This window comes from Geotrypetes seraphini, chromosome 6, assembly GCF_902459505.1.
Source record: "Geotrypetes seraphini chromosome 6, aGeoSer1.1, whole genome shotgun sequence".
NCBI classification, from domain to species: domain Eukaryota; kingdom Metazoa; phylum Chordata; class Amphibia; order Gymnophiona; family Dermophiidae; genus Geotrypetes; species Geotrypetes seraphini.
The window spans coordinates 40532225-40559577 of record NC_047089.1 but is presented as its reverse complement, the minus strand read 5'-3'; the positions used below and the strand labels follow the sequence as shown (position 1 = coordinate 40559577).

Below are 27353 nucleotides of genomic sequence, written 5' to 3'. Positions count from 1 at the left end.
AAGTTATGTTCTGATCTGCTCTGCTTCTTTTTGTTCTAGTATTGTTGCCATCGGTCTTGTTTAAAGAAGTACTCTGTCCATCTTGTAGAAGCATTCATCTCTTCAAGATGAAACTTAATTAATATTATAGCATAGTATCAGAGTACCGGTACTAATCCAAAAGTATGCAATCTTTGAAGTAGCCTTATCCTATAGTCTTGTCCAACCTGTTTAAAAAGAAATGTCACACGGGGCGGGGGGGGGGGGGGGTCTGTTTTCTTAAAGCAACAGCAATCAAGTTTGCATGAGCCATATTGTAATAGCATCCTGTAGTGATATGTTGTCTCCCTCCCTCCTGATCAGAAATAGCAATAAATATCTATCTTTTGGTCATAAGTAAATAGTACTCTTTAAAAAGAGTACTTCACAATAATTTTATTTTTAATGTTCTCCTACTTTTTGTATTATGAAATGTGAATACAATCAAGATTAGGAAAAGTTTTATTGATATTGTACATGTGTGTGGGGAGAGGGGAAACAGAAAATTGACCTGAAAAAAAGAATTATTTATGTTGAAGTACTGCCAGGAAACATTTTTAGAAGAGTGATCTGCCCGTTCAGTGTCCAGATGAGAGAGGGGTTTGATCTGAGTACTCCATTATGTTTAAAAATACATCTATATATCTAAGTATGTCAGAAATAGAGAAAGCCCCTGTTTTTGATAGTAATAATGTTATTTTGTAGAAGTCTTAAGTGTCACGAGATACGAAAAGGATTGAATGAATCTTCTAAAATGAAAGAGAGAGGAAAAAGTATAGTGGTATTTTCAACCGTCTTGATGTCTCCTGGAAGCACAATTGTTTAAAAAGTAGGGATATTTAATCCTAGTGTTTAGCTACATTCTATTGTGTAATTTGTCCTTACAATAGGAAAAGGATTTACAAATCACATCCTATTTTGATTTATGCATTGATGAAAATATAGTCATTATATGAACTGATAAATGATCTAACAGAGCCTTTACATCATGATTTGATTTTAGAGCCTGGAACCAGTAGTTAAACCTGTGGCGAAGAGACCTTTTTTGAAACGTGGAGCTGGCCTAGCTAGGTTTTCAAATGCTAAATCTAAATTCTCAAAAAACAAAGTGATGATTCTACAAAGAACCGAGGACAAAAATGCATCAAAAATGGAGAGACAGCAATTGCAGAGGAAAACTGCACTTGTAAGCAAAGAACAGTTTTCTGAGAATGTAGTTACAATTTTTAATCAGATAGCTAAACCAAAAAACAGTCCTGCTATATGTACTCAGAAGATAATGGTACTTAAAAACCGAAATGGAAAGAATCATTCTCCACCCATAATAAATGAGCTGGCTGAGAATAAACTTGATGGACAGTTGAGAAATTCTGTTCGATCTGAAATAGTTTCTAGCTTGCTGCTTTACAAAGATGATGTGGAGTATACAAAGCAGGTATATGATGACAGCAAGCTAAGAAAATATATGGATGGAGTTGAAAAGCTACCAATACCTACAGTGTTCACTTCTACATGTTCTACAAATGTGCCTTCAAAACCCCCAGAATATTCTTTAGAGATTTCATTCCAGAAGAGATCTGAAACATGGGAAAAAGAAAGGGAAAAAGAGAACCTGGAATTAGATGAATTTCTGCTCTTGGAACAGGCTGCTGAAGACATATCTTTCTCTAGTAATTCCTCATTTGTATTTAAACTATTGGCTCAAGATCAGCAAACTAGTAAAGGTCGGCGAATGTCTTCTACTCCTGTCAAATTAGGACAGCAGCATCAAGCAAATATATTGCATTCTATAGTTACCAACAGCAAAACCAAAAAGGCAGAGCATGCCACACAAGCAAAAACTGACAATGATATAACAAGAGCAAACCCTGATTTTAGGGTATCTGGAACTACAACAAATGAACGCTGTACTAATGCTAATGATAAGTTATTTCAAGCATCTTGCACAGACAACCCAGCATTAAAAGATGATAAGTTGGATACAAAAGCAGATGGTGATATAACATCTAATTCTGAAGATGACCTTGATAACACTATAATAAGTGACAAATGCAACACAAAGAAGTTACTTTTCACCAATAGAGAAGATGATAATCCAAACAACTATGGCTGTCAAGTACCTTCCAAAAATATTAGTAAAGAGTGTAAAAGCAGGGACCAGGATCTTGACCTATCAGACCAAGAAGATTACAATAATAAGGAATCCAGTGAAAAAAAAGCTGCTATTCCTAACTGCAGCACATTTTCTTTAAATGGGAATGATGCTGGATTTGATGACGATAGAACCTGGGCTGATCTGGAAGAGGATGAGCAGCATCTTATGATGGAGATCTACACTAGTAAAGACAAAGCACAAAGCGCAACATCTATCCCAGACAAAGTAATAAAAAGGAAGGTTGCTTTGATAAAGAAAGATGAACAGCCTAAAGAAAGGATAGATAGCATTACAAGTAGTCCTCCTACATCTGATCTAATGATGAAACTGTTTCCTTCACTAAAGCCTAAACAGAAATGTGATTCGCATATGGGACAAGATACTAGAGTCAGAGCAGGACAAGAAGAAACAGTAGGTAAAGCATCAATGTCATATAAATCGTTTTATTTAGTGATATTTGTTGTTGTACGATGTACAATGAGCTTGTTTAAAAATGTACTGTAAATGCAGAATAGCTTCTGTAAACAGCAAGGTACTTTAGACCAGATTTTTATCACATTTTATCTACCCACACTATCTATAGCATCAAATAAGTGAAATACTAAATCCTTGATCTTTACTCCTACTGCTTGAGGACTTCCAAGAGATCAGGTTATCAGGATATCCTCAATTAATATGAGATGGCAATTTACATACATTACAAGTAGTAGGTATGTATATAGAAACTTAATGGCAGATAAAGGCCAAATGACCCATCTACTCTGCCCATCTGCAGTAACCATTATCTCTTTCTTACTCCGAGAGACCCCACGTGCCTATCTCAGGCTCTTTTGAATTCAGACAGTCTCTGTCTCCACCACCTCTTCTGGGAGACTGTTCCATGCATCTACCACCCTATCTGTAAAAAAGTATTTTCTTAGGTTACTCCGAAGCCTATCACCTCTTAACTTCATCCTAGGGCCTCTCATTGCAGAGTTTTCTTTCAAATGAAAGCAGGGCTGTGGAGTCAGTAGATAAATCCTTCAACTCCGACCCTTCAATTTCTGGTGCCCACGACTCCGACTCCAGGTACCCAAAATTGTCTGACTCCTCGACTCCAACTCCACAGCCCTTAATAAAACAGACTCGGCTCATGCGCATTTACATTACATAGGTATTTAAACATCTTTATCATATCTCCCCTCTCCCGCCTTTCCTCCAAAGTATACAGATTGAGATCTTTAAGTCTGTCCTCATACGCCTTATGATGAAGATCACATACCATTTTAGTAGCCTTCCTCTGGACCGACTCATCCTTTTTATATTTTTTTTTAAGGTGCGGCCTCCAGAATTGTATGCAATATTCTAAATGAGGTCTCACCAAAGTCTTATACAGGGGGCATCAATACCTCCTTTTTTCCTACTGGCCATACCTCTCCCTATGCAACCTAGCATCCTTCTATCTTTCACTGTCACCTTTTCAACCTGTTTGGCCACCTTAAGATCATCACATACAATCACACCCAACTCCCGCTCTTCTGCCATGCACCTAATTTCTTCACCCTGTAAACTGTACTGTTCCCTTGGGGTTTTGCAGCCCAAATGCACGACCTTGCATTTCATAGCATTAAATTCTATTTGCCAAGTTTCAGACTATTCTTCAAGCTTTGTTAGGTCTTTCTTCATGTTATTCACACCATCTGGCATGTCTATTCTATTGCAGATTTTGGTATCATCCGCAAAGAGGCAAATCTTACCCGACAACCCTTCAGCAATATGTACATTTTTCTCATGCAGTATATTCTTCAGGGTTTTCCTGAAACCTGACTCAGCAACCCTCAAGGACTGGGAATGAAGACCTAAGCATTAGATAATTAAAACACTCATTTCTAGTAGATTTGCACTTGGTTATCTGCCACATGGCTGAGACCAAATATGGCTTTTATCTTGGTGATCTACTCTTAGTAGGCCATTAAAAATAATTCTTACTTTGGTCCAACAAGATTGATTTTAAAATCTAATTTAATTGTCATTTTAAAATCTTTTTGTGCTGTAAGTTATGATTTTAATTGAAGAGTGTTAGATGTGGTATTTTAGATTTTACAAAGCCTTTGGCACAGTTCCATATAGGTGATGTCAATAAATAAACTAAGTGCCCTTGATATGGTTAGGTTAGAAATTCGTTGAGTGGAAGGTAGCAAAGGGTAGTGCTAAATGAAGTTCACTGGTAATGTCTCTTTTCTCAGAATGGTACATGGCAAGGATCAGTTCTTGGTCCAGTATTGCACAAGGACCAAGGGCAGGTAAGGGCAGGCAGACCTGATGGTATGGATAACACGAGGAGGGATCTAGCAAAGCTTGAAGATTGATCTGGAATTTAGTAGCTAAGATATTATGCTAAAAAAAATGCAGAGGTCTGTATTTGGGTTACAAAACTCCAAGGGACTGGTACAGTTTAGGGGGTGAAGTACTTGTGCACAAAAGAAGAGCAGGACTTAGGGGTAATCATAACTAATGATCTTACGGTATCCAGGTAGAAAAGCTGACAGCAAAAGCCAGAATGATGCTTGGATGGATAGAGAGAGGAATGGCCAGCAGGAAAAAGGTGATGGTGCTGTGGCGTAACCTCCATTTAGTGTACTGTGTACAATTCTGGGGACTGCACCTTAAACCCCCCCCAAAAAACCCACACAGACACACACACACTGTATACTCTCGAAGAAAGGTGGGAGAAGGGAGTTATGATAGAGATACTTTCCTCCTGTGTCATGGAGGTATTTAAATAAGTTCTGGAATGAGAGAGCATAGGATGAAGAAGTAAGGGGATAGAGGGTGGTGAATACGTGGAACAGCTTCATAGTGGAGGTGATAAAGACACTGTATCTGAATTCAAGCAAACTTGGGACAAGTACTGTACATAGGAGAGTAGTTCTCAAATCTATCCTGAGGGAAACCTAGCCCAGTGTTTCAACTCAGTCTTGGAGTACTCCCTTGCCAGTCAGGTTTCCAGGATATCCGCAATGAATATGCATAAACTTGATTTGCATACACTGCCTCCATTATACGAATATTTTTTTTCATGCATATTCATTGTGGAAATACTGAGAACCTGACTGGCAAGGGGGTACTCCAGGACCGAGTTGAGAAACACTGTCCTAGCCAATCAGGTTTTCAGGATATCTGTAGTGAATATTCATCAACAAAATATATACAGAAGGATATTCTATTCTTCAAAATATATACCTTTATTTTTATATGCACCCAAACAATCTTCATATAGTAAAACAAATCAGGATGACTCATACTATAAATCTATAATGTCCCAAAACAATCTTTTCATAAAAAGTGTGGTGTTCTCAGAAACCGAGTGCCCATAGATGTGATAAAATCATTCAAGAGCTCTGTTCCATTCACTGCACACAAGTCACAAAGCAATTTAAAGCTCTTTACAAATGTTGCCATGCCAGCAAAACATTAACAGTCATTTATGACGGTTCTTCAGCTGTGAAAAAAAATAATAGCAGCCTACAAACTTCACCCCTCAGTGCAGCGCAAAAATAAACAAACCCCACCTCACTGTGATCCAGTTTTGCCAGAAAAAGCGGTTTTCTGGCAAAACTGGATCACAGTTAAGGGTTTTGTGGTTTTTTTTTTTTTTTTTTCTGTAATAAGAGGTGAAGGCAGTTCCTTTGTGGACTGCTGTTATCTTTTCTTTTTTTAATTGTTTAAGAACTGTCATAAATGACTGTTAATGTTTTGGTAGCATGGCAACATTTGTAAAGAGCTTTAAATTGCTTTGTGACTTGTGTGCAGTGATTTTATTACATTTATGGGCACTTCTGAGCACATATAACACTTTTTATGAAAATATTGTTTTTGGACATTATAATTGTTTCCCCAATGAATATTTATGAGAGAGATTTGCAGGCAGTGCTTTTAATGCATGCTGGTTTCTGCTTGCACATTCAGTGTGGCTGTCCAGGAAACCTGAGTGGCTGGGGTCCCTTCCAGGTTAAGTTTGGGAATTGCTGATATAGAGACTTAGGGCTCGTTTTACTAAGCTGCGATAGCGGTTTTAGCGCGCACTGAATTGCCGCGCGCGCTAGATGCTAACACCAGCATTGAACTGGCATTAGTTCTAGCCAAGTAGCGTGGGTTTAGCACGCGCGGCAATTCAGCGTGTGCTAAAAACGCTAGCGTACCTTAGTTAAAGGAGCCCTTAGTTTAAAGCACTTAGACACACAGTACCATAGGTTACTAAGGCACTTTGTATGTCTAAGTACTTTGAAAATGAACCCCATGGTATCTGTAAGGGAGAAAAAGGGATAGCAGATGGTATGGGTAGGACATAAAGTCGGGTCATTCCATGTCAAGTGGTTTAATTTTAGAAAAGTGCCCCACCTCACCATCATGGATTTTGATGAAACTTTGTATGCTGAACCTTACATGACCCAAACGAACTCTAGTAAAGTTTAAGGTCTGCCAGTGGAATACTTGTGGAGATATAGCTCTTTGTTTGATACCATACCACGACCATGTCCAGAATCCATGCACAATTTTGACAACTTTGAGTAAAAATATTTCCTTGGCCATTGAAGCTAAACAAATGGAACTTGGCAATCTTATACAACTTGTTACGATCTATTCAATGGAACTAATTCAGATTTTCATTTTTTTGAAACTGACGTATGTAAAAAGCCTCAAAGTGGGCCGATAAAATGGACCATGCTAAAAAATTTCAAAGTTTAGCCTTCTGTGGCCCTGTAATAATGAAGCTATCCCCATAAAATTTTGTCTGTTATTTTGTCAAACAAAGAAAGGCAAGTGAGATGTCATAAAACAACCACAGGGTACATTTTTTAAATATAAAAAGTCCTAATATGTTTACTTGATGAAACCACAGAATAAAAGTCCCAACTAGGATCTCAGTTTCGGCTTTCTGGAATGCCTTCTTAGGGGACTGAGCAAGTAAACGAGTACTGGCTTATAAACAGACACAAACGCAATCAATGCAAGCTGCAGTGCTGAATGAGTTGGCGTCACTGACAGTTTGTGCGCCAATAGAGTACCTAGGTTAAGCTTCCCAATCATTGGCTTGGGAACCAGACAGACACCCATTGAAGGTTTTGGAACCTCAGTGAAGAAACCAAAACTACAGGTTTGGGAACCTGTACTAAGTGACCCACCCATGGCTGGTATTGCATAGTTATCAGGCATGACCTCTATGGCGATGAGGTTGCTGGTTCAAATTGCTTAACTAGTAATGGCAATGCCACCATGGACCAATGCAATCAAATATTTTCCTCATAAGAAAATGCAAAACAGTTTATAACTTGAAGAGCTGACTATATTTCAATGTTAATGTATGCCATTACAATGGAAAGTTCCATGACCTGTGACTCCTATTTTCAGGCACTGTTTGCTTATGTTGAAAAACAAAACCAACTTTTTCAAGGGGTCTGAAACATGTTCTTTCTATTAGTTAATTTGAAAATGTTTCTAGAATGTCTCTTTTTTTTTTTTTTTTTGTAAAAGCTGGTTTTAAAAAAAACCAGTTTTGTTTTTTCTTGTTTCACCTGGGGGGTTTAGGAGGGTTCTGGGTAGGGTTGAGCTTACTGTTTTGCTGATACTTTTTGTATGTATGCTGGATACATGGTTGTTTTTTGCACTGATTTTTGGAGGGTTTTGACTTATTGTTTATCTCTGTTTGCTGTTATCTTAATAAAACTATTTTTCAAGTTAAAAAAATATCTAATTTTTGAAAAAGCAGAAACTTTAAATTATAAAGTAATGGGATTAGTTTATAAATTGAAATTGTATATTTGAGAACAAAGTCAGTCACAAAATAACAGATAAACTTTTATAGGGGTATCTTCATTATTACAGGAACAATGGAAGGATAAACTTTTAAATTTTTTAACATGGTCCATTTTTTGGCCCACTTTGAGGCTTTTTACATACATCAATTTCAAAAAATGAAAATCTGTATTAGTTCTATTGAATAGATCGTAAAAAGTTGTATAAGATGTTTACAATTTTAATATGTCAATTATTTATACCCTTGATGTAAGATGTAAAATGAATAAAGAATTATAAAAAAAAAAGTTGTATAAGATTGCCAAGTTTCATTTGTTAGCTTCAATGGCCAAGGAAATATTTTGACACAAAGTTGCCAAAATTGTGCATGGATACTGTACATGGTCATGGTATGGTATCAAATAAAGAGCTATATCTCCACAAGTATTCCATCTTAAACTTTACCAGAGTTCATTTGTGTCATGTAAGGTTCAGCATACAAAATCCATTTCATCAAAATCCTTGATGGTGAATAACTTGATTGTAATTGAAAATTTATAAATAAAAAAAAATAATAATAATCCATGATGGTGAAATGGAGAGCCTCCTAGACCATTTGACACCGAATGACCCAGTCTTTATCTGCTGTCATTGTCTGTTTATGTGTAAGCTCAAGCACACCATATGAGAGCTTTAGGCCCTCTTTTACTAAAGTGTGCTAAACAACGCATGCATGTTAGTCTATGGACGCGTTAGCGTTTAGCACGCGCTAATCGGTTAGCACACCTTAGTAAAAGAGGGGTTTAGTGTTTTTAGCTTTGATTATTTTAATTGCTGAAATAGGAATAAGCTCCCCCCCCCCCCCCCCCACACACATTGTGGCTCATTCTCTTCTTCAGAACGTTGAATAACAATTTTATGGTGTGTTTACAGGAGACACTTTTCGGTCCCAGCTTTTGAAGAAGAAATTGGTTGAGCTAGAAACAGAAATTGAAAGATTTAAGACAGAAAATGCCTCCTTAGCAAAACTCCGTGAAGAGAGAGAGCAAGCCTTGGAAACTCTCAGGTAACTGATGTTGGCGTATGTATACATAGTGCCTTTGTAATAGAAAACAAGTAAGGTGATAGATGATGGCAGATAAAGACCTGCAGGTTGCAATTCGTTATCAATTCATGATTTAAATAACCACATTACTTGCTAAATTCAATTTTAAGATATTTTCTTCCTCCCCCCCCCATCTTGAGTCATGCAGCATCCACACTTAAAGCAAATGATATGAATGTGGTTTAAAATACATATACTTGATCCTGATCTGTCTGCCATTCTAGAGACATACTGTAGAAGTCTGAACAGCATTGGCCTTATTTCTTCACTACTGGAGTTGCTGTTAAAGCACCAGTCCTGCCCATCATAATACATAAACAGCCATGAGGTCATTTCAAGTTTTGTTTTGATATCATCCCCCTTCTATTTAGGGATTTTGTAAATTTATCTCACACATTTTGAATTGTCACTTTTTTTTTGTCTCCACTACCTTCTCTGGGAGGATATTTCAGACTAGAGGTCTGCATGGGAAGGGGGATCGACCCCAGGTCCATGGGACTCCTGGGGGATTCCCCCCAGGTCCACAGGACTCCTATGGGGATGGACGCTGGTTCTCCGGGGTTCCCACAGAAATGCCAGCCTACCTTTATTCCAGTGTTCTCTCTAAGCTTCTTCAATCCCTCAGCGCACCAATTGCTGATTGCCACTCACATGGGAGAGCTCTGCACATCCACCAATCAGGGAGACAGAGCTGGAGTTTGATGGCTGATCATGAGCACTTCTTTGTAGAAGTGCTCCTGATTGGCCATCAAGCTCCAGCTCTTTCTCCCACATTGGTGGATGTGCAGAGCTCTCCAAGTAGTGAGCCTTGGCATGAGACCTTCCCTCAAGAATCTCGTTGGCTCGAGGGTGAGAGGGTATCAGAATTTATCAATTGATAATTAGCAGTATTCTTTTTATTTATTAATATGGCAACCCCAGCTTTTTTACCAATAGCAGGTGCAAAAAAACTTTGTTTTACCCAACCCCCTTCCAATTTTTGTGATTCTACCATTGATAAGTGGGTCTCCTGTATGAAATATATATACGCATTTTGCTACTTCAGAAAAGTAAGCATTTTTTTATTTTTTATTTGATGGTTAAGGCCATTAACATTTAGTGAAAAAAGTTTAACTTCCATAATATAATTTGTTATCTAAGTAATCAGATATAATTATCTTAAAATGATTAGACACCATTTCCAATATTTTAAAATTTTCCACATAAAATTCTCCTATTCCCAATAATTCCATTACCCTCCCCATCCCTTTATTAATAGTGTTAACTTGGTGACACACATTTAGATCAGGTAATGAGACACTCCAAATAGACCCACTTTAACACAATATTCAAAAATTAGCACATATGAAAATAATTATTATATATGATAATTTTCATAGAACTTATTCCAATTCAAAAATTATATTTTATTATCAATTTAATAACTTTGTATGCTTTTTAGGAACCCTTAAATTAATATCATATACAGTATAATTATATCTTCACATCCAATTGTAATCCCAGTATATCACTCCATAAATAATATATTTAATAATATAATTAATCTATTATCATATATTTGAAATCCTTACACAAAAAACTTTACATCTAAGACCAAAATCAATATTAGCTTTAAATTCAAATTCAACTTATTATATACCTTGTGATACAAAAATTCATCAATAAACATCTATAATTTATCCTCTTCTTATATTAAGATTAAATCAAATCTTCATAAAATTAATCGTCAAATTTAATTATCTCTAGCTAATATACATTAAAATTCAGAACAAAATTTTAGTTTATTGAATCTGTCTAAGATTTAAACATAATCTATATCTCTTAAAAAATGCATTACCTTACCTTTTAATGAATCTAATTACCGTAAATCAATTTTTAAATAAATCAATTTATTTTAATATTAAACCTCTAATGAAAAACTCATATGTAAACTAAGGACAATAAAAGCATTCTGAATCTATTTCTTATAATGCATTTAAGATATGAGACATAAACAAGTAAATGTAATTTAATTTTATCTATACATTACTTTCTTTCTTAAATACATTTCATTAAAACTATCATCATTCCACCTCTATATTTAAAATTTGATTTAGTTATGTAATCAAAGTACCTTCAAAATCAAAATAATAAAATATCTTATTTTGTTTCACTTACCAAACTTTCTATGATCCATGAATCTATAAAAATTTATTTAAACAATTTTAATAATTAAGTTATCAATACCCAAAATCTAAAATTTATATATTTCCTTTCAACGCAGCCAGTAGAACTCTTCCACATGACATTGTTCCATACCCTCAAATTTACTCCAATAGAAGCTTTAAATTGATCTATCGTTTGAAACATTCTTTCATCTTATCATGAAAAACTTAAACAATCAAATACTAAAATACCAACCGACTCAAAAAACTTGTTCATTCGCTTCTCTTAAGAAGTAAACACCTTCGTGAACTCCTCCAAACTATTTTGAGGACCCTGCACTAAAAAGGATGAGGAAGAGGAGAATATCTTCTGCATTTCTAAGTTAGAAGCCGATTCCTCTTCACATCCCGCAGCAGGGTATTTTCCACAACGCACAGACGATCATGACCTTTTCACCTCAAATTTACCCAAGAACTCACTGGTTAATGTCTGCAGTACAGTTTAATGATGAAGCGAGTTAGGATGTGTCCGCTACATAGATCATCTGCATGCCATCCACTCCTAATCCAGATTGTATCCCGATGTCTCTAAATGTCCTTTTGTTGCGCATGTCCTGTAATTTTATTCTGTATCCCGAAGTTGCTTAAAAGTGCTGTAAAAATCCTAATAGCGACAACAGGTCTGTCTGTGGCAGTCTACAGTCAATTCCTCCCATAACCTGCTTGCTCGCTCGGCTAATCTGCATACATATGTTTTGCAGGCAATCCACTCATAAAAGTAAGCATCAGGTTCTTGTGCTTCACTATATTCTAGGCAGCTCTCCTACATATCATGTCATAAGGGTTCCCACCGCTCAGGGTATGACGGGTGACAATGAGCAGAGGTTAATCCTTCCAGTACCAAATGAGCAGTGCACGATCTGCTTCCGAAGGCAGCACAACCAAGCCATGGAAAAACAATACCCTGAAGGTTTTTTCCTCTAACAATTATATCCAGAGTAATGTATATTCAGAAAGCACTTCATGGAAATATTCCTTCAGGATCTTATATCTTAACCTTTTGTAAAATCAATAGACACTATCAGAAATGGAATTATTATGAAAGTAGTTTTCATTCACTCTTGAGACTAGGATCTAACATAGAATCCAGGACAAAATTCCATTTCTTATTGTTTTTGCCGTTAACTTACATATTTTAAATTGAGTCATAAACATTCTAACGATTTTATCAACCTCTACAGAGAGAATGTTTTAAGATATTTTCTAAAAGATTTAATAAAAATCCATATACATTCCTCAAGATATTGAAGAGAAAAATAAATATATCAGGGAAAAAGTTAGAAATCTTAACTATAGAATCCATCATTTTTTTTGTATCTTGTCTATTTTATGACAACAAGGGCTGTTCCTGTTTGTTAATGAATTCATGCAACTTTTCAGGATCATCAAAAGTCGTGGTTTTATTCTCAAAAGTGACTTTCATTAGTGCTGGTAAAGTAAACCATATTTAGCTCTCATAGTTCTCAATTGTGGCCTCAGCGCTAAAAAAGCTTTTCTGCTTATTGCTGTGCTCCTAGCAAAATCAGGAACAATATGAATCCATGCATCCTGGCACTTCAAGTTCCTATTTTGTTTTGCCAGCTGAGATATTTCTAGAACCTGTTGATATCTCAGGAGCTTAAAAATTAGAGGACGAGGACCCTTTTGTTTTTCATCTCTCTTGACAGGGATTTGGTGTGCTCTTTCGATTTCGAGAGGATACTTTGATCTTACAGGCAATATCTTAGGCAGAAAATTTTCTAAGAGGGAAATAGGACTCCCTTTCTCCACCCCTTCCGGGAGACCCAAAATACGTAAATTGCTCCTCCTCTCACGATTAGAAACATCTTCCAACTTCCTGCTTCCTTACGGTGTCAATACCTAGACACTTGAAAAAGTATTCCTTGTTGAGTGCAACACAGCATGCTTTTCATCTTCTAGATGCAACAGCTGAGATCTCTGTTAGTGAAAGCCCGCTCATGTCCCTTTGGAATAACCCTAAAATTCAAAATAATGGTAGATCCCTCTCATGGAAAAAGTGGCAACGGGCAGGAGTCGAGTTTGCTCATCAATTGATCTCCTCCACCTCAATTGTTCCTTTTGATATTTTTTGTTCTGCATATTCACTTCCATCCTCTATACATTCCCAATGGCTCATGCTTACTGGAATACTGTCTAAGGTACATATGCGCCATGACTTTATGACCTCTAAACACACTGTTCACCACTGGTCTACTCTGGCCTTAATGAAGGGTAGAGCGATATCTCTTTTTTATAGTATTCTAAGGGATCACTCTTTCACCTTTTCACCTCAATCAATGAACCAATGGGACTCGATTCTGCAGACTACGCTTTCTGATATAGATTGGGAACTTTTCTGGTCCTCCACAAACCGTCCTCTCCTATCTTCCAGAGTCTCGCAATCAATGTTCTTCGTTATGTGGAATGCAGTATGGACCCCATATCGCATGTGGAAAGTGAAGCTAAAACAAGACTCCACCTGCTGGAACTGTTTGAAAGAGTCTGGAACTCTGGATCACATGCTTTTTCATTGCACTATAGTCCACTCCTTCTGGATTCGTATTTGGGACACTATAAAATCTATTACTAAGTGTTCAGAAGAGATTTCCATGGACATTGTAATTCTTCGTTCTCAACACCCTTGTTTCACACAAACAAACTGCCCACCTAAACTCATTGATGCCATGTTTGTAACAGCTCTTATGCATATTCTGAAAAATTGGAAATCATCCTCGCTACTTGACTACACCTTTTGGTGGAACTCTTTGAGCATGTATCACAAATTTGAATCTTATGCATATGAGAAAAACATGATTTCTCGACTCTCCACAAACATGGTGCAAAATAAATCACCTTGGTCATTCTTAGATTCATATGTTCATTCTAACCAATAGACACTTCTGCCTCTCTATCTATCTATCCCTCTCTTTTTCTTTTTCTCCCTCTTTCTTTCCCTCTCTCTTATTTCACTCTCCCTGCTTTTCTGCCTTTCATATATCTTCTAATAGCAGTTACACATACCCTAGATTCTTTTTATTAATCTGGTTGTAAGTAAATGATTATAGATATGGACTTTTTCTATACCATTGTGTCTTATTCAGAGCTTTCTGTAAATTTCTTATAATATTCAATAAAAACTATTGAACTAAAAAAAAAGAAAAAAAAGAAACATCTTCCAACTCTAGGGTAAGAAATTCAATTTGTTTCCATTCCATATTGTTTTTAACTAACACCATTTCAGCTGCCTCCAATCTTTCTTCCATATTATTTGTTTTAATTTCAACTTGCTCTTCTTTTAGTGAGTGAAGACATTTCCTCCGTAAGAACATTAACTTTTTTGGCAGTATCCGAAATGATTTATTTTATATCTTTCAACTCCCTCATTATATCAATGTCGCCATTTTTTGCTGATGACTTTAACAGCGTCTCTGGCTCCGGCTTTGCTCATTTCACACTTGTCGAAGGTGCAAACGTCGAGTCACTCTTACTTTGCTTTCCCGAAGCCATTATATAATCTTACCCTTCTTTAAAAACAAAACGGAAAACTTTCATGTGACTTTTTAGCACTCTCAGGGTCTATCAATGTGGAGCGCACTCACTATCTGACCCTCTCCATGCACGACCAAGCCACGCCCCTCAAAACCCGTTTTTATTATCCACACTTGGACGTTTTTGAGAAATGTTCGTCCAAGTGCTGACTTAAGCCGGTTTTTGGACGTTTTTCTCTTTCGATTATGAGCCCCATACTGTATTGCATTTTTGTTAGCTTTAGAAACTCAATAAAGATTTACAAAAAAAAAAAGATAACTAGAATGATAAACTACAGTGTTCTCTCTATCTGGTATGGTAGCATATTATTTAGTAGCAGTGTAAAAGATATACCACTTTTCTGTGGTTACAATCAAACTGTTTACTATATTCAAGCACTTTTCCTATCCCTAGTCAGTTCACAATCTGTTATGTACCTGAGGCAACAGAGGCTCCCCATGTTCTCAGCCCATTACACTAACTATTAGGCTATCCTTTGAGTTTTACCCCCAGGGTCTTATGAAAAATTACATTTTGTTCATACAATTAATGTGTCTGTTTTAAGGATGGAATATAATCATCTGACCATATTAGCCTTCAATTATACCTGAATTATGATGTGATTCTATCATCTCACTATATAATTCAGATTTAGAAACTCTTATTTCTCAAGTATTCAGTATTGTTTTCTAATTTCAGAAAAGAGGTTGCAGATTTTGAACAGCAAAAGGCAAAAGAATTGGCTAGAATTGAAGAGTTTAAAAAAGAAGAAATGAAAAAACTTCAAAAGGAGCGAAAAGTTTTTGAGAAGTATGCGACAGCAGCAAGAGCAATTCCAGATAAAAAAGAAAGAGATGAAATTCAGGTAATCTTAAAAGGGACATTTTATGAATAGTAGTATCTTTATGAGGATTGTGAACTTCCTAAACCTTTTTTTTTTTTCAGTGCTATGAATCTTGGCTTCATAACATGAGTCAATGGCACCTAATTAACATTATCTCCCCATTTCAAATACATATAAAGGACTCCCTCTTACAGTTCCTTAATGATGTAGCTTTTCATTATTCTAACCTGTTAATCCTGGGCAACTTTAATGCCCATATGGATACTTCTTCCAATCATAAGTTAGTGTTCCTTTTAACTCTCATGTTGGCACTAGGCTTTCAACAGTATGTCAGTGCACCAACTCACAGTACAGGACAAACCTTCAATCTTATCTTCATGAGGTCAACATCCTCCTTTTCACTTGGTCCATTTACAACCACACCCATATCTTGGTCGGACCACATTTTGGTGTCTTCCTCTCTTACCTCCTTTCGACTTCTATTCTATATAACATTTATAGCCCACTCTAATCTCCAGTTAGATTCTAGGTGGATATCAATGTAACTATTTTAAAATGTATTCTCTTCTTAACCGTCAACCAGTGCAATTGATTTAAAAATGGAGTCACCCAATCATATTTCTTAGCTTTGAATATCAGATGCACCCTTGTGTTCTAAAGCAGTTGCAACTTCAGTGTAATACCACAGTACAGTGAATCACAATAATCTAATTGGGGTATAATAATTGTCCTATTATTTAAAAACTGTTAGAAGAAAGGACAGAATGTATTGCACGTAGTTGACATAACTGAAAAAATAAACCCAAAACATCTTACTTCATTAACTTGGTCTCAAAAGTCAAACCACAATCCAGTATAATACCTAAAACTAGATTTCTACTACTACTATTATTTCTATAGTGCTACCACACATACGCAGCACTGTACAGAGTCGTGAAGGAGACAGTCCCTGATCAAAAGAGCTTACAATTTGAGGGGCTGCAGAAGGCAATACTATTTTTTTTTTACCCATAAAACCTTCTGAATTGCCAAAACAAGCCAACTTGGTCTTCTGTTTATTCAGTACCAAGTCAATCTAGAGCAGGAGTGTCAAACTCAATCACACTAAGAGGCCGAAATCCAAAACACAGACAAAGCCACGGGCCAGACTCCGCCCAATCTCCACCCCAGACCCCGCCCTCATAATAGTACTAATTATAACACGCACACACACAATATATAATCTTATTAACATACTAGTCTTTAAGCCCATTACATTAACGGGTACTAGAATAGATGTGTGTGTGTCTGTCTTTCTTTCCTTGGCCGCTTTCTGTCTCTTTCTTTCTGTCTCTCTTTCCTTAGCCATCCACCATCACCCCTTGCCTTCTCCCTTTCTTTTACCTCCCCCATGTCCAGCAGCACCCCTTCCCTGCTCCCCCTGTCCAGCAACACCCCTTCATTGCTCCCCCTGTCCAGCAGTAGGCCTTTTCCCTTCGTTTTACCTCCCCCTGTCCAGCAGCACCTCTTCCCTGCTCCCCCTTGTCCAGCAATAGGCCTTCTCCCTTCCTTTTACCTCCCCCCCTTTCCAGTAGCACCTATTACCTAATCTGCCTGTCCAGTAGTACCCCTTCTCCTTTCCCTGCTCCCCCTGTCCAGCATCCACTAGCCCAGGCAGCCTCGGGGCTTTTGCTAGGCCAGCCCATCTCACATTATCGAAGTGGGCCGATCTAGCAAATGCCCCGCGGCTGCTGCGGTTGCTGGTCTGGGGGTGAGAAGAGGCACCCCGGCAGCGTAGGCGTCAAACCGCCACCGCCGCTCAAATCTTTCCACGCGCCGCAAGCCTTCGTGAGCCGCCCCACGCGTTTCAAATCAAATTCAGCACGGAGGCAGGGATCACGAAACCCTAAGCACGCATGGACGCTTAGGGTTTTATCATAGAGGATAATGGTAATGGTTAACCACAAAAATTAAACTACACAAAACACACTGTATGCTACTCAACATTCATTCCTACCAGATCATAGATAACCCCCATGCAAATACAGGGGCAAAATCTAAAAGTACTAATATATAAGAATGAAACCATAAGATTCAAGACTCTGCATGCAGTACAACACCAGAGAAAAATAAACATATGCATTTCTTTCTGAGCAGTGCAAGAGATGGCAGATTAAAACTCTCAAAATTGACACAATTCAAACACTAAATTGAAAATAAAATAATTCCCTCCTACCTTTGTCATCTCCCTCCCTCACCACTGCGGCTGTGCAGAATATTACTGGAGGCAGGAGAGGTACTCATGCTCCCCCACCCCAGTGCACATTGTACTGCTGGACCAGACCAGTAGGGTGGTGGAGCTGGAGAAGGAAGTCAGAAGGTGAGGTGGAAATCAAGAGGGCAAGCCTACGGTTATAATTAGTTTCATCCCCCTCCTCGCTGCCTCAATTTTCTCTTATGGTCTAGCTTCCTCCTCTCTTCAGCAGTAATTTAACAGTGCCGGCCAGTAATTTACACCACTGGTATGGTGTCAACTTGTACATGCTAGTAGCGCATCAGAAATGAATTTAACTGTGCCGGCTGCAGCGATGCTTTCCAGCTGGGCCGGCACAGTTAAATTCATCTCTTCTGCGCTGCTGGCCCGCACAAGTTGACGATCACCGGTGGTGTAAATTACTGGCCTGCAATGGGATGCGTTGCTAGGGTAGTTTTTTGTTGTGTTGTCAACGCGCACAAGCTGTTGATCACCACTGCCCATGAGTGCTATTGTTGCCATCAGGTGAGGGCCCAAAACAAAGCAAGGCGACATCTTGAAGCCCTGTTTACTCCCCCATAATGCCGGCCCTGAGCCACGGGCCACATAAAACAGCCATGCGGGCTGGATTCAGCCTGCGGGCCTTTTGTTTGACACATGTGATCTAGAGGCTTCTCTGGACTTGGCATCACTACTTCCCCACCCTTTCAAATTTTTTCTCTTTTACTTTTGATACAGTGTCACTTGATAACAAATACAGCACTGGACCAACACTTGCAACATGGTTTCTGATCCATGTATATTATGGAATCGTTACTGCTAGAACTGACATCAAAGACAAAATCTTACCTAAGCAAGGGTACACAATCTGTACTTTTACAGTTTCACATCTGAGCTGCATTCGATGCAGTGGACTGTTCTCTTTTACTTTTTAGACTAAGCCAACTAGGTATACAAGATATGGTATTGAAATGGATCGAAGAGTTCCTGACCAAACAGAACATATGAAGTAAGGGAGGATAATGACAAATCTCAATCCTGGAAAGCCTTTTGTGGCATACCACAAGGCTCACTGTTGTCTCCATCCCTGTTCAATATATACCTCAAAGCATTAGGTAGGAATTCTCATTCCCATAAATCTACATACTGTCCTATGCAGACAATATTTTCTTGTTGTGTCCAGTGAAGGATACTTTTGAGGCCACTACCCAATACATAGGAAGGGTTGTTGAAGATCTCTGTGTAAGCTAAAGGAAAACTTTCTCAAGCTCACTATATTGAAGACTAAGGTTTGGAAACTATAATTTACTGCGTTATACAGATTGCTTGATAACCCCATAATTATTCTGTGAGTGAGGTGGGGATTCTTTCTCAGGGACTAAGTGGTCCCTGTGGAGAGAGCTTCTCCCCCAAACCAAAGTTAGGGACTTATATACTATTAGAATGACTGGTGACACATCACTTTAGCTTCCAATACTTAGCTTACATGTTCTCTTAGAAGGCAGAACTATTTCAGAAAAAGAAAATTCTTTAGGCTTTGAACAGGCTTAAAGAAAATGTTAGGTACATTTCTATTACAACAATTTCTAAAATATTCTAAATAGGTATTACATAAAATCACATGATAATATAGAAACATAGAAGATGACGGCAGAAAAGGGCTACAGCCCATCAAGTCTGCCCACTCTGCTTACCCACCCCCTGTCTATGCCCTAATGACCCAATTTCCTTATCTTGACCCTCGTAGGGATCCCACATGGGTATCCCATTTATTCTTAAAGTCTGGCACGCTGTCTGCCTCGATCACCTGCACTGGAAGCTTGTTCCAATGATCAACCACTCTCTCTGTGAAGAAATACTTTCTGGTGTCGCCATGAAATTTTCCGCCCCTGAGTTTGAGTGGGTGCCCTCTTGTGGCCGAGGGTCCCTTGAGAAAGAAAATATCATCTTCCACTTCGACACGTCCCGTGAGGTACTTAAATGTTTCGATCATGTCTCCCCTCTCCCTACGTTCCTCAAGAGTGTAGAGCTGCAATTTATTCAGTCTCTCTTCGTACGAGAGACCCTTGAGCCCCGAGATCATCCTGGTGGCCGTCCGTTGAACTGATTCAATTCTGCGCACATCTTTACTGTAATGTGGCCTCCAGAATTGCACACAGTACTCCAGATGAGGTCTCATCATGGCCCTGTACAACGGCATTATGACTTCAGGCTTTCGGCTGACGAAACTTCTATTGATATAACCCAATATCTGCCTTGCCTTAGATGAAGCCTTCTCCACTTGATTGGCAGTTTTCATGTCTGCACTGATGATTACTCCTAAATCTCGTTCTGCTGAAGTCCTAGTTAAAGTTTCTCCGTTCAAGAAGTACGTCCTGCATGGATTTCCGCTTCCGAGGTGCATGACCTTACATTTCTTAGCATTGAAGCCTAGCTGCCAGGTTGAGGACCAACTTTCCAATGTAAGCAGGTCCTGCGCCATATAATTCTGTAAACTGCATTCACTTACTATATTACATAGTTTGGCGTCATCGGCGAATAGTGTTATTTTACCTTGAAGCCCTTGAGTCAGATCCCCTATGAATATGTTGAAAAGGAGTGGACCCAGGACCGAGCCCTGCGGCACTCCACTGGGCACCTCCGATGTTTTAGAGAGGGTACCATTAGCCACCACCCTCTGAAGTCTGCCACTCAGCCAATCATTGACCCATGCAGTTAGTGTTTCTCCTAACCCCATCGATTCCATCTTGCTTAGCAGCCTGCGGTGTGGGACACTGTCAAAAGCTTTACTGAAGTCCAGGTACACGACGTCCAAAGACTCTCCCAAGCCCAACTTTCTTGTTACCCAGTCAAAGAAGCTGATAAGATTGGATTGGCAGGACCTACCCTTGGTGAATCCATGCTGACTGGGATCGCGAAGATTCCCTTCATTCAAGATCGTGTCCAATTTGCTTTTAATTAGTGTTTCCATGAGTTTGCACACTATTGATGTGAGACTCACCGGTCTATAATACGCAGCCTCTGCCCTGCAACCCTTTTTATGCAGAGGAACGACATTAGCTAATTTCCAGTCCAGGGGAACTTTCCCCTTACTTAGGGAGAGATTGAATAGCTCAGCCAACGGTTTCGCCAGGACATCGCTCAATTCTCTGAGCATTCTTGGGTGCAAATTGTCTGGTCCCATGGCTTTGATCACCTTGAGTCTTGCCAGTTCACTGTAAACTTCACCTGGTGTGAACTCAAAATTCTGAAACGGGTCTTCTGTGCTTTGTGTTGCCTTCAACTGCGGACCGTGTCCTGGTGCCTCACAGGTGAAGACTGAGCAGAAGTATTCATTCAGTAGTTCGGCTTTATCGGAATCTGCTTCCACGTAACTTCCATCCGATCTTCTAAGGCGTACTATCCTGCCTGTGTTCCTCTTAAAAGAAAAAGTCATTAGCACCACTATCTTAATAAACTACCAGTTTACCAAAAGAATACAAAATTTGTTTTTAGAAAGAGAGGATATATCTTTTCCTTAACCAGTACCTTTTTTATAGACTAGCAAAAGACCCTCACTCGCAACAGATAGATAGGCAATAATGTTACCCTTAGAAAAAGATATGAAGAGTACGAATGATTTTATTATATTGTATGTATCAACTGATATTAGTATGGTGGGTGGGAAGGGGATTAATTTTATTTTGGGAACATGTGTAGTATTTCAAGTGATGTATTAAGTTAATCTGTTGTTATTTTCTGTACACTTGATGTAAATATAAAATGAATAAAGATTATTAAAAAAAAAAAGGTAAAAAAAAAGAAAGATATGAAAATAATTCTGATGAATCATCTTTCTACAGTCTTAAAGAATGAATCAAAAAGCTCTTTCTGACTCATTAAGATTTTCTCTGGAAATTGACACTTTGTCACAGACACAAAACCAACTAATTTCTTCAGTACCTCTGCACACCCCACACGTCTCCCCTGCTGTTCCTTTCATCTCTCCCTCCCATCTGAAACCCGACTGCGAGCCAAAATACCTGGAAACAAACGGCAGTGTCGGCAGCACAGGCTGCATCACGGCCTGCCCTCACATCCGGGCGTTCCTCTGCTGCATCACTGATGATGTCATCAGCAACATGGAATGCCCGGGCGTGAGAAGGGCAGGCCGCGATGCAGCCTGTGTTGCCGACGCTGCCATTTGTTACCAGGTATTTCAGCTCATGGTCAGGGTTTGGATGGGAGGGAGAGATGGTAGGTGGGGGAGGCGGGGGAAGTGCTGCTGCCGGCAGCTAGGGCTTATTTTCGGGGTAGGTCTTATTTTCAGTTAAATGCTGAAAAATTCAATTTGGGGAGTGGGAGAAAAAGCTCTTTTAGCTGCCTCAATAGAGCTTAGCTCTCAGATGTCCAAATTCCCATGATAGGAGGGGTATATTGACTTGACATGCTAATTTATTGTGAATTACAGAAAATATTAGATGAGTGCCATTTACAATTATATATATTGAGAAATAGTTCTGAACAAGAAGAATTATATAGTTATAAATAATATGAAAAAATGGAATCAGTGAAGATATGGTCTAACTCTATTGAGTTTTCTGGATAGCCATCTGAAGATCCATAAAAACATTTATGTATGTATATGTTTGACTGGTGTGGTGGAGATATAGTTTGGTATAAATTCCCATGATATCACTTCTCTCTCTCCTATTTCTTTTTTTTCTCTTTCTTTTACTGATTTTAATGTAAACCACTTTGCTGTATTGAAGAAAGGCAGTACAGTGGTACCTTGGATAACGAGCATAATCCGTTCCAGGAGAACGCTCGTAATCCAAAATGCTCGTTTATTAAAGCAAAGTTCCCCATAGAAAATAACGGCAACAGCAACGATTCGTTCCAGAACCTGGGGTCTGTACCTTTCGGGTGCCGGGTGCTGCAGTGCCATCTCCTCCATCCGTTATTCAAAGAAGAACCCCACAGTGCTGCTTCGGGAGGATGCCTCTAATGTCCGCCAGCCACCGGAGAACCCTGCAGTGCGGCTTCAGAAGGATGCCTCCTCCATCCGCCGGCCAGCCCTCCACTTCGGGTGCCACTCGCATGCTGGAGAGCCCCCCACCCGATCCCACGCAGCCAAGCACCGTCCCACCCACACGCTGCGCACGACACGCACAACGCCGATGATTGACGCTATGTGCGTCACACGCAATGCGCAGGGGGGACGGCACCTGGCTGCGCAGGCCCAGACAGAGGTCCTCCAATCTGCGGAAGGCACCCGATGTGGAAGGCTGGCCGGAAGACGGAAGAGGAATCCCCCGAAACGGTGCTTCCTGGACTGTAAGTGCTCGTTTATCGGGGCAGTGCTTGGTTTGCGAGTCAAAAGTTTGCTGAGTGTTTTGCTCGTCTTGCAAAACACTCACAAACTGGGTTACTCGCAAACCTAGGTTCCACTGTATATCAAATCCAGTAAACCAGAAATTTCCTATGATGTGCAATACATCCCTGATTTATCCACTCTGGTCTCATCACTTTAGTTTAACTAGATCCTTACTGACAAAATGCCTGTTTGAAATCTGTCACTTCTATTCCTATCCTCTATAATAAAACCCTAAGCACGCATGTGCACTTACAACAGCGTGATCCCTGCCTCCGTGATTTGTGCCTCTGTGGCCATGTTCGATTTGCAGCGCGAGCGGTGGTTTGCAGCGCGTGAGGCGCTTAACGCGAAGGTTTGTCTCTTGTGGTGTGGCGGTGGCGAGAGCAATGGCAGGAGGGTGTCCTTCGGCCTGAATGAGGCAGACAGGGTGCGAGTGCTATGAGGCATCCGGCTGTCGGAAGAGGTGTTTAGTCGAATGAATGAGTCCTCCCATGTTGGTAAGAATTACAGGATGTAAATACAGAGAAGTGAAGGAGCAGAAAAATGCTGCTGCTGCACAGAGAGTGGAGGAGGAGGGGTGGGAGATAGACAGACGGGGCCAGAAAGAGAGAGAGACAGACAAAAAGAAAGACAGCCAGACAGACAAAGGGGATCAGGAAGAGAGACAGACATAAATAAAGACAGACAGACAGACAAAGGGGGCCATGGAGAGAGACAGAAAGAAAGACGAGGCAGGGAGAGAGACAGAAAGAAAGACAGACAGATGGACACCGGGAGGGAGACAGAAAAAAAGATAGACAGCGGAAGGGAGAGAGAAAGAAAGACAGAGGCCAAGGAGAGAGACAAAAATAAAGAAATACAGACAGTGGCCAAGGAGAGAGAGAGACAGACAGACAGCGGTCAAGGAGCGAGAGAGACAGAAAGAAAGACAGACAGCAGTCAAGGAGAGAGACAGATAGTCAGACAGCGATCAAGGAGAGAGAGAGAAAGAAAGTGCTACTGCTGGACAGGGGGAGCAGGCAAGGGGTGGTGGTGGACAGCCAAGGAGAGAGAGAGACAGACAGATAGATAGAAAGCGACCAAAGAGAGAGAGAAAGAAAGAAAGAAAGAAAGACAGACATCTATTCTAGCACTCGTTAATGTAACGGGCTTAAAGACTAGTTTGAACATATTTAACTTCAGTGTAGGTCCTTGTATTGACTATTCCCACGAGTCTGTATTGGGAAGAAATTATACTTACCTCATTGATTGTGATACATCTAGCTTCTAGTCCTTTACTCCGCACTTTGTGTTTCAAAGTGCAGTGTTTTATACAGGAGATTTTCATGCCTGCTTATTTCATCCATTCTGGTTTTCTGATACTCTAATTACCAACATTTGGAACCCCTGAGGAAGAAGTGTTTCTTCGAAACACGGACTGTGTCGGGTCTGGTCCACATGAATATTAGGACCAGCTCTTTGGATATATTTTATGGTGCTTATGTATTTGTTTTAAGTTTTTTGTAAATTTAATTATCTCCTGTACCCTGTACATTTTCCTGCAGTTTTGTTTTGTTTTCTTATTGTACACCTTCACTGCATGTCTTATTGGTTCTTTTTTGTTTTGTTTTTTAGTCTATTGATCCAACTTTTCTTTGCTTATATATGTGTGTGCAGTGTTCACTATGTAGCTTGTATGAAAGCACTGGGTTATTAGCTAGTCATAAATGTTTTTGAACCAATAAATTTTATCCTTCACCTGAGATTTTTGGCCTTGTTTGGAATTATCTTTATTTAGCACATTGTCACTATATTTTTTTTCCTCTTATAAGGCTTTAAAGCAGCAGCTCATGGAGCTGCAAGAAGAGTTAAAACGAAAAGAAGCAAGGTGGTCAACCACACACATCCGCCTGAGAAACCAGATAGAAGCTGTAACAAAGGAAAATGCAGAAATGCGGCAGGAAATTAAGGTTCTGGAAAAAATTCGACTAGAAACCTGGAAGAAAGCAGAGGCTCCTGAAAATGGCAAGGAGGCTGAAAGTAATAGGGTGGTCCTGAAAAGAGCAGAATCATCAGTAAGTTCCTAACTTATTTGTGCAACAATGCAACACATTTTCATTTGTTTAAAATTTACTTTAGAACATCAGCTGTAATGTATTTGTTTTTTGAGTATTTGACATGTTTTTTTATAATTTTGTAAAATTACTGTTTAATCTAGTAATGTTATAAAAAAATTATTCAACATCTATCATTTTTCAGAAGAGTACTTTAATCCACAAGAAATGAACATTGTGGTAAAACAGAATTTTTCTCTGCAATTTTTTGGGAGTGGGGTTGGGGGAGCATTAAACAACAAACAAATCATTTCTCTATAAATGCTCAGGTGGCTAGCAGGTGGCAGCAAAGAAAGTTTTATACTTTACTCACTGGCTGACAGAAGTGAAGGGGCTAACAAGTTGTCATTCTTAGGTAGAGGTATTGGCTAAGTGGAAAACATTTCAAAATCAGTTACTGCTAGAGAGAAACAGCTGAATGGGAATTTACTGTCATTAACTGAGCCCCTAACAATTCTCATCTAAAACCAAAATTCTGGGAGTAACAATAGATAATACCCTAAGCCTTCACTCATACATCTCTAAGTTGGTTTCTTCATCTTTGCTCTCCGCTAAATTTGATCCATTCGTTCATTTCTTCAACAAAGTTCACTCCGTATTCTAATACACTCCCTTGTTTTGAGCAAACTTGATTATTGCAATTCTATTCTCATTGAACTCCCGAAATACCAATTACATCGTCTAAAATTAGTCCAGAACACTGCAGTGCGATTACTCCATCACTGCTCTAAGTTCAATCATATCTCACCGCTCCTAAAATTAGAACATATGCTTCCAGTGTCATATCACAACCCCTTTAAATATAATATCCTTTCTCACCAGATTTTATCGAGTGTCTTCCCTCGTTTTTATATAGTCTTCAGGTCCCATATTCGCCTCAAAGAATCTTACATTAGTCATTCCCTCATTTAGACAACTTTTCCTGGATTTCCATAGGAATTCTTCATTCTGTGTTATGACTCCTACTCTCTGGAATTCTTTGCCTTTTTTACCTTTGTTCAGAGAAATCATTTGTAACCTTCAAGGCACAATTAAAGACATACTACTTCCCTTTGGCCTTTAGCTCTTAATTTACTTCCTCCTGATGGCTACTTTTCTTTTGTGTGGGCAGAATTAAATACTTTGTTTTCTCCCTTACCACATTGTTCATCCCTATCCCCAACCTTTTTATTTTTATTGTAATCCCCGATTCCATGTTCTCAATTGTTTTTCTTTACGTTTTGTCTTCCTTTTGTTCTTACCCTATTTAATTTTTTTTTTAAATTTTAAGTTTTTATTGTAAACCACTTAGATTTGCCTTCTGGTTTTACATTTGCGGTATATTAATTAAATTGAACTTAATAGGTGACGGAAATAAACTTGCTAGAAGGGTTAAAATGATCGAAGTCTGCTCTCAGCTTAGCAAGCATTCTAGACAAGAGAGCAAGGAAACTGAGTCATACTCTGACAAAGTTAATATAAAGTTCTCATTTATTTTATGTGCTTGTTCTATATTTTATCTTTATTAAACAGGATGGGCAAGGAACACACAAATATTTAGTTTATTTGGTCTGTAAATAATTTCTCTTTTCGGGATTTCTGGGATCTCGGTGTTCCCAAAAAGCCAGGGACGGAAACTAAGCAGGTAGATGGGATTGGAAGGATAGAAGCACAATTGCAGCTGAGCCCATACAGCACAGTTACTTACTATAACAGTTGCTATCCAGGGACAGCAGGCAGATATTATCAACAGTGGGTGACGTCACTGACGGAGTCCTGCAGCGGACAACCTCGAAAGCAGACTTGCTTGAAGATCTTTGTAAGAGCTTCCGAGTACTGCACTGCGCATGCACGAGTGCCTTCCCGCCCGAGTTAGGGCGCACGTCTCCTGTGAGGTACTTCAGTTCAGATATCTAGCTAAGAAGCCAACCAGGGGAGGAGGGTGGGTTGTGAGAATATCTGCCTGCTGTTCCTGGATAACAACTGTTACGGTAAGTAACTGTGCTTTATCCCAGGACAAGCAGGCAGCATATTCTCAACAGTGGGTGACCTCCAAGCTAAGG

At 39.2% G+C, this 27353-nt stretch overlaps 1 protein-coding gene across 2 annotated transcripts in view; it reads left to right on the top strand.

The window, feature by feature from the left end:
• The window catches only part of CENPJ (centromere protein J), a 161240-nt gene that overhangs the window by 38845 nt on the left and 95042 nt on the right, over nt 1-27353 (top strand). For both annotated transcript variants that reach the window (XM_033947757.1, XM_033947756.1), the window contains exons 6-9: nt 1022-2588; nt 8882-9014; nt 15485-15650; nt 25030-25272. In XM_033947757.1, coding sequence (XP_033803648.1) covers nt 1022-2588; nt 8882-9014; nt 15485-15650; nt 25030-25272 — 2109 coding nt within the window. The remainder of the gene's footprint in view (nt 1-1021; nt 2589-8881; nt 9015-15484; nt 15651-25029; nt 25273-27353) is intronic.